This window comes from Gymnoscopelus microlampas (genome assembly GCF_963454915.1).
Source record: "Gymnoscopelus microlampas genome assembly, chromosome: 9".
Lineage (NCBI taxonomy): Eukaryota > Metazoa > Chordata > Actinopteri > Myctophiformes > Myctophidae > Gymnoscopelus > Gymnoscopelus microlampas.
In genome coordinates, this window is record NC_139946.1 from 41830114 (window position 1) to 41838951 (window position 8838).

Below are 8838 nucleotides of genomic sequence, written 5' to 3' on the forward strand. Positions count from 1 at the left end.
TCACTTCACGCTAAAGGTTTACGTTACATCCCCAGAGGGAAACAAAACAAGCACATACACACTCTGTTTACATGTCACGATCAAAGCTGTGTATGGACTGCATGTAGCTGTGTATACGATCTGTGTTCCAGCTGCGCTTGACGGCACTGTCTGACAATGAAGACCTCCCACTTGACAGCAATCTCGAAGGAACCACAACAATTCACTGCAAAATTACCGCATGACGAGGTCAGCCGCATTACAGAAAGCAGCGCTGGCCATGGTACTGTACAAGTTACTTGTTGTTTATATGTCATTACTGGATGCTGGATCATATGTATTTTAAAGTGAACTACAGTAGTTCTAGTTCAGAATAAGTACAATGCTTATACAAAACCGATTTTTGACTAATTATTTGCATACATTTAAAAGAATGTAAGATGTATGTTTCCAATAATTTCCCTCGAGTACACAGTATAAAACTAAACACTAATAGCACTCTTATGCAACTTAGGTTATTTTTCTTTTAAATAGGCCTTCACTAACAGCAACACAGATGGTGATTCATTTTCACCTTCAACACCTCCCCTTTCTCTAGATTATTTTCTTTCTTCTTTTTTTTTACCCAGCTTCCAACAGGCAAACATTCCTTCTCTGTTGCTGAATTACAGTAAGAATGAGAGCACATTACATGGGTCTAATTTGCTATTTTTGCTATTTGATGTTTGAAGGAAGTAATTTTTATAGGATGGTTAAGAGAGGAGGTAATGACTAGGAAGGGAAGGTGGCTATATGAGGGATGGAGGCACAACAACAACATACTTCTTCTCTCCGCAGCAGATTCTGTCTCCTGACACACCGCCAGGAAGTGGTGGTAGGACTCCATCTCTGCAGGTGAGATCCGCACGCCTGAGTAGCCGCGTGCATCTTCCCCACAATAGCGACAGCGCGTTGGAAGGGTGCCATTTTCTGGCCCGCCCATAGAATCCATCCCGTCACGAAGCACTAGCAACTCAGTGTCCATGATTCATCCAAGCATTCCATCTATCTGCCTGTTGATCTATTGAGAACCCTGATATATCTTGCTGGTGACCTATGGACTGGACTGAAGTAAGTGCAACTGGCAGACAGACAAGACAGGGATTGAGAGAAGAAGAGATTCAAACAGACTGGCAGGAATGTCAGCCTCTCATTCTCTCAGAGCTGTTCCGTTCTCTGTCTGCTGACCCTGTCTCTGATCTGTCTGACCCTTTCTCCATCCGTCTCTGTCCGCTTCTCGCTCTTGGACGTCTTCTGCCAGAATTCCGGTCACTACGAAAGTCATGTGCTCACTTTTCCCACAAAAACGTGCCTTTCAGACACACATACACACGACCCCATTGTACACACACACACACACACACTCTGTCAAACACTGTTCTCCCCTCCAGGCATTCCTTTGCAGTGGTTCTTGCATGTGTCCCTATACAGAACCAGCAAGGTGCCTCTAACCTCTCTCTGTCCTCTGTCTTTCTCTCACACTCTCTCCGTCATAATCTATCTACGTAGAGAAGACAACAAGCCTATTAGACTACTTAACCCCAATCCCCCCCATCAAGCTTCAAACATGACTCAGTCTCAGTCAGTCCTCAGGTGGCTAATTTTACCACTGTCAAGTGTATCTAATTTCTGAAGAGCAATGGGGGAAAAATCAGGTAAAACCCTCAATTCTTCATTAAAAACTTTAGCTGACACTGTTCCTCGTGTTCTTCTTTCTTTTTAAACATTAAGCAAACAAAGGAGACACAGGCGGCTGTGGCTCAGGAGGTACAGTAGAGTGGCCATTTGGTTTAATCCCTGATCTTCTTTACTTTTGTGTCAAAGTACAAGACATTGAAACCCTATTTTGCTTCCAACTTGGGTGGTACTTTGCATGGTTGCCTTCTGTCTGTGTGTGGATGCATGGGTGAATGTATCACACACTTTGTAAAGCACTTTGGATAAAGGCGCTATAGAAATGCTGACCATTTAGAGTGATGAGTAGCAGAGAGCTTGTAACGGTATGTAGTGCATTGCATTGTTGATATTTACTAGACACTTGCCATGACAACACAGGAAGATATTTGCAGTATTTACACCAGTGGTAATTAATAGCCGGCCCGTGGGCCATGACTGTCAACAATATACTGACTGTCCCATATCATCAAAGAGAATCTAACCCCACCTGAAGAATGCTTTTATCCATGTTGAGAGTGAATGTCAGGCATGTGTTCCACAGTTCACACTGTTTCTTTCCATATCTAAGAAGTGACCTTGACCTCTATTCTATGAAAGAGCTTATTTATCTCTTTTCGGAAGAGAGTACGATATATTCTTCTAAAAATATTCTTTTAAAATAATTACAATGAATGAACTAAAAGTGCAACATCTATGTGTGGCCTACACAAAATGATTTCTATCTGCACCAGTAACATTTGATTACACACATAGTTCTGTCAGTATGCAGTTATTCCACACACAAAACTTTATTTATTAACTTTTATAGCAATTCATATATTTATCATTGTGTAAGATGGTTTGTCTCGTAATTATGTTCTGGCCCACCATCTGATGGCTGATGAAGAAATGGCTGAGAGGCCAAACTAGCTTGCCAACCCCTGATTTACACTTTGACAACAGATTATTGTTATTACTATTTTTATTGTTAGCATTCTTTTGTCTTATAGGCTACTTTAGTTTCTGTTTTTCATGCAGATGGAAATGACCAATTCACTTTCAAAATCTGAATGGAGAACTCACCTTCACTACAAAATGAGATGTATATGTATATGTATGATTTGTTTCTTTCTTTTTATTTTTCTAAGGAGAGCATGCAGTTCATTCACCTTCTATTTTAGATGTAGTGACTGAAAGAACATCCCTTTTATTGAGACAATGGTAAACCTGAGAGGGCAACACAGGAAACAGGGCTCTGGCAAAATTCCTTGTCAAACCAGCAGACATACATGTGGTTTCTGAGGCAGACACTGTAACTACTCCAAAATATATGGGCACAATACTGAGTGTCTGCATAAAAGCAGCATAATAGATCACAGCTGTTCATATGCATGCATCCTCATGTCCTTCTAATAAACATTTTTTTGCACTGAATAGTGGAAAAACGATTTAAGCGAGCAGTAAACAGGATATATATATATATATATATATATATATATATATATATATATATATATATATATATATATATATATATATATATAGATAGATATAGATATAGATATAGATAGATATAGATATGGTACTGTACATACAGTACTGTACATATGTACAGGATACTGCAAGTACAATACGGTATATCCTCTATAGGAACATTATATTGTTTAGTCCATCCCAATGGAATTTCGTCATTTTAGGGGCAAGGCACTTGGCCATTGGTGTTGTCCATTTTTGAGGGCACAAAGGCCAAATGCCAGGGCAAGAAGGCCATCAAATAAAACACGATTTTAATCCATTGAAAGAATTAATTGAATTTAAGGGTTAAGGATGATTTTAAATGTAATATGTGGACTATCTGCAGTGAAATAAAGAAATGATGGTATTTACAATCTGATCCATGCTCAGCCCTGCACCAGTCAAAGTCACTGGATTTGTTTAAAGATGGGGACTCAGGGGAGTTAAGAATTCAGAATCTCAACAAAAGACACTGGTGTCTACGTGACAAGAAAGCGACACTGGTGTCTACATATTGACAAGAAAGAGACAGAGGAGAAAGTGGTACAGTCAGCTGGGGCATTAAGGACACTGTGGCCTCAGGGCATGCCATTTGTTTGAGGGGTACAAGGCCAAACTGAGGGGCAACGACGGCCATGGCCTTCGTGGTCTCCCTGAAATTCCTGCCCTGGTCTTTTTCGTAAATGAATGCCCTACTACTTGATCACACAACAGCTTCACACAAAAGTATCAAAAGTAGCAGATCTACAAGTTGCAACGCGACACTTTAACATTAAACTGAAGTAGAAATTCACGTATATGAAACTGTTTTTACGATAACATTCTGTAGTTTTTGTGCACATGAACAAATAATTAAGCAAATTCACTGAGTTACAGAATTGAATCAAGCAAACTCAGCAGTTCTCAGCATCAGTGAGCAAACTTGAGCAATATCAAAAGAGACAATGGTCCTGTTTGATAGAGAGCTTGACTGCATTGTACAATCAGCCTCTCTGTTCATATTGTCTGTTTAGCTGTCAACACTTCATCAGAACTATCAGTGACCAAAAGCCTCCTTCTGACACAAAGACGGAAATAGCATAGAGTAGACTATGGGTCTTCAACAGGGGGTCTGGGACCCCTAGGGGGTCCTCAGTGTTACTACAGGGGGGTCTTCAAATCTTTGTGTGATAGGAACTTTTTATTTTATTTACATTAACCACTTCAACCTAGCATCCCTATATTCTGAGAGGAACATTAGCCGAAAATAGCCGATCTACAAGCTCACAGCTGTGAGTTTGTAGATCGGCTATTTTCGGTTTGGTGTAGAGACTTGGTGTAGAGGGAAAAAGAGCAGACGAAATACAGAGCCTAAGGTACCTAAGGTCAAGTTTACTAAGTACTGAGAGTTTTAAATACAAAAAAATACACTGATGACAGTGCTGTCAAACAAGTCAAGCTGTCTATGAAACAATTTCATACAATATGTAGTGGGGGGTCCCTGCTTCATCTCTCTCTCAGCTAAGGGGTCCTTGGCCTGAAAAACATTGAAGACCCCCTGGCATAGACAGTATAGGAAAGAATGAATGTTGAGGATGCCAGTAGACTACAAAGGAAGCCAACGAAGGTGATGAAAGAGACGGCCCACAAACTCTTACGAAGACTGTTAAAACATGACACCTGTATTATCAAATTAAATCATTGCTGTGCAGATTGCTTGAAACCCATACTGTACGTGTACTGTAGTTTTCCCACACTGTCACTGTTATAGACTATAGGGTTTTCTTACCCCAGTAATCAAGGTATTACATATAAATGAGTGGATGGATGTAGTTGGGAGAGACTCATGTATTTTAATGTGTATACATATTTTCTATCCTTTTTTGTGAAGCACATTGAGTTTACACTGTATGAAATGTGCTCTATGAATCCCAGTGTGTATAATGTAACATTACTGTGGCACACAACACACAATGGCAGTTGCTTAAAATAAGCATACATATTAAATTCATGAAAATACCGTACATGTCCTTTACATTTACACATTAAGGAGTGCATAATAAGACACTTACACATAACTGATCCCATGGTGCTGCTTTCCAGGCAGCGTGGGGTCCAAAACAATCCACGAGCCGATCCACGCGGCTAAAGGAATGTCCACTCTGTCACGCACGGCGGCATAACACTCACACACTCACTCACACATACAAACAAACACTCCAATTAAATCCACGAAAACAACCCGTCCACTCTTCAAGAAGACTCCTTGATACTCCCACACACCACTGTCCGGACAACTCTGTGCCTTTGTTTGAGTATGTGTGTGAATGTGTGTGTGTGTGTGTGAGTGAGTGTGTGAGTGTGAGAGAGAGAGAGAGATGGGGGGGGGGGGGGGGGGGTGCAAAGACAGGGGTTGGGGGCGTTTCTGATGGAGAACGTGTGTCTGTCTGTGCATGAGTGTGAGAAAAGAAAGGGTGTGTGACTATGTGTGTGTGTGTGTGTGTGTGTGTGTGTGTGTGTGTGTGTGTGTGTGTGTGTGTGTGTGTGTGTGTGTGTGTGTGTGTTCCTCACAAGAGAAATTGTTATTTTATGGGTTGAAAAAAATATTTTTTGAGATACGTTTACAATTAGAAAAAGATTCAGGTTGGGGTTAGGTTTAGGATCAGACATTTAGAGGTTAGGTTTAGGGGGTTGGGGTTCAATTTTCCCCTATTTCATACTTAGTTGTTGCGGCGATGTCAAACACCGGAAAATAGCCGATCTACAAGCTCACAACGTGTCGCAGAGCGACACGTTGTGAGCTTGTAGATCGACTATTTTCTGGCTTTAGACTTGCGGTTAAAAATGCCCCCAAAAAATCATAAATCAATCATAAAATTGTCCCTAAAATGTTGATGTCCTCACAAGTGTGTGTGTGTGTGTGTGTGTGTGTGTGTGTGTGTGTGTGTGTGTGTGTGTGTGTGTGTGTGTGTGTGTGTGTGTGTGTGTGTGTGTGTGTGTGTGTGTGTGTGTGTGTGTGTGTGTGTGTGTGTGTGTGTGTGTGTGTGTGTGTGTGTGTGTGTGTGTGTGTGTGTGTGTGAGTTCCAGCCTTGTGACCAGTTGAGCAGCTCAGGCAGACCTTGCCACAGTTTACACAAATCCCCTCAACAATGCCTCGCTCTGGCTCTGGGGGGACTTCCCTTTCCTATACTTCCTACATCTTCCTCCCTTACTCCCACCTTTCCTCTCCTTCTCATCCCTCAGCCACCTCCTTCATTTCTATAAGCTCCTCCTAACGCTCCTTTCTTTTGGACTCTTTCAAGTTTTAATCGGTGTTATGCTCTGGAGAGAAACAGGAGAGGTGCAAGGGAAATGCCACACAAGCTTTTAAATGGCTTTGGTTTGAGCCACACATGGTGATGGCTGTTTTGATGGCATCCCCTGTTTCTCTGTTCTTTCACTCTCATCCTCCCACTGAACCACTGGTTCTCAATGTTGAGTCCGGGGACCCCCAGGGGGCCCTTGGCAGAGTTCCAAGGGGTCCCCAGCTGAAGGACAAATTTTATTTAGGGAACCAAATGGATACTTAAGGGTCTGTAACTCTGAGTGTACAAATTAAATTTGTATATTCTCAGAGTTAAATAAAAGTTTACAGCGTAGTGTACATTTGGGTCCTAGAGATACAAATTGTATCAAACTGGAGGTCCTTGAAATGAAAAAGTTTGAGAATCAGTGACATAAACAATTTCCGGCAATCACCCTGGAGCTATGTACAGTGAAATTCTGAGTGTTCATTTCACTCTCAGAGAGCGTAAAAATTCTAAATTCTAAAGGAACTCTCCTTTTTGTTCCTCCTCCTCTCCCACAACAAGGCCTCTGATGTTGTCACTGGCTATCAAACTCTAAAACAGCAAAGCTAGGTTCGTTCTCACCAGCTGAGGAAAAATGTGAAATGCTTTTATTTACTTTTTTCATCTTATCTGTGGGAACAAGCCATGAATATGAGTTACAGTTGTGTGACCATCTTGCACTGAGGCTACTGTCTTTGTTTTCCGTGAGGAATTCATGTGCTTCAAGCATCTCCTTGCCTCCACTCCTAGTCTCCATGGGAGGTTGTCACCCTGGTTCCTCTATAGGAGCCAGGGGAGGGAAACTCCCCTCTCCACCCTTTCTCTCTCCCCTCCTCCTCCTCTTCCATAACCCACACAAGCCAGTGTGAGTCTCTTAAAGCCAACCTGCGTCAGAGGGCTATCCCTGAAAATAGAGCTTCTTCCTCAATAAATCATCTCCTTATTGTTGATCTTTGGGTGTGTGTGTGTGTGTGTGTGTGTGTGTGTGTGTGTGTGTGTGTGTGTGTGTGTGTGTGTGTGTGTGTGTGTGTGTGTGTGTGTGTGTGTGTGTGTGTGTGTGTGTGTGTGTGTGTGTGTGTGTGTCTGTGCGTGTGTCTGTGCGTGTGCGTGTGCGTGTGCGTGTGCGTGTGCGTGCGCGTGCGCGTGCGTGCTGCTGTAAAGTCATGAGTGTTAAATGAATACTCAACATTTTACTGTGTATGGCTGAGACTTATGGTAACCCTACATCCAAGGGGACCGAATATTCAAGCAAAAGCAATGATGAGGATAAAGAGCAGGGATATATATATAACTGCAACTGAAGCCTTGCGTCCCTATTCTAGCACAAACATTCAGCAAAAATACCAGATCTACAACACACTGCAACAGAACACGTGAGCTTGTAGACTGGCTATTTTCGGCCAACAGATTTGGTGTAGAGGGGAAAAAGGAGCGTAGACCCCTGAGGGACCCCGAACCTGGCCAACTAAAGGGTTTAAAGGTTAAGAACGCGAACGATCACTGCTAATCCATTTCATCCAAAAATTCTGACAAAACAGATATCCTCAAGTAACAATGATACAATGAACAATGAACAATGATATCGATATCGTAATATGAGACAAGATAATTGTTGATACCTTAATGATGATAGAACAGATATACAAGTTGCCAACACGTTGCGCTGCTGGAACTTGTAGAACTGCTATTTTCAGTGCCTGCACCGAAACTATAAATCAGGCATTATGTCCAAGACTGAATCTGAAAGTGCACAGACACGCACACGCGCACGCACACACACACACACACACACACAACCTCTTCAGACTTTTTCCATTCTATCTGCTCTACGGGTTACTTACTACCTGTAGTTAATCTTCTTACAGGGCTCTTTGTAGTAGTAATTGTAAAGGTTATATATTTAGCCCTGCTATTTACTCCTGCTGCTTCTACAGTTGCCATTCTATCCACTGCTGCTTCACACACAAATCACTCTTTATAGCAGTGGCTTTATAGCAGTGGCTTTCAAAGACGCCCGCTAGGGGTCCTTGGCAGGGTTCCAGGGGGTCCCCGGCAAAATGTATTTGCTATTTTCCCAAAATAGCAGATCTATTTTAACAACTCAAATCCTGTATGGGGGTTCCTTCCTGGCATAAAAATATTTTTCAGATCGGGGTCCGTGGCCAATGGGGGTCTTGACATGAAAAGGTTTGAGAATGAGAACCACTGCTTTATAGAATGGTAAAACAATAGGGAGTCAGATTCAAAAGGGTGTGCTGTGGTTAAAATTTCTCAGTCAATATGTTATGTCTAGACATGATTTTTTTGTCTGGCCGGTCAGTATTTTTCAGTGTAATTATTA

At 41.9% G+C, this 8838-nt stretch overlaps 1 protein-coding gene across 1 annotated transcript in view; it reads right to left on the reverse strand.

Annotated features, from left to right (window-relative positions):
• Positions 1–5425, reverse strand: part of mcf2l2 (MCF.2 cell line derived transforming sequence-like 2) — a gene marked incomplete at its 3' end in the record, with an annotated part of 124357 nt that extends 118932 nt beyond the window's left edge. Inside the window, exon 1 of the mRNA XM_084067839.1 lies at positions 5241–5425. Within this exon, the coding sequence (XP_083923965.1) occupies positions 5241–5256 (16 nt within the window). The 5' untranslated portion in view covers positions 5257–5425. The remainder of the gene's footprint in view (positions 1–5240) is intronic.
• Between the last annotated feature and the right edge of the window lie 3413 nt (positions 5426–8838).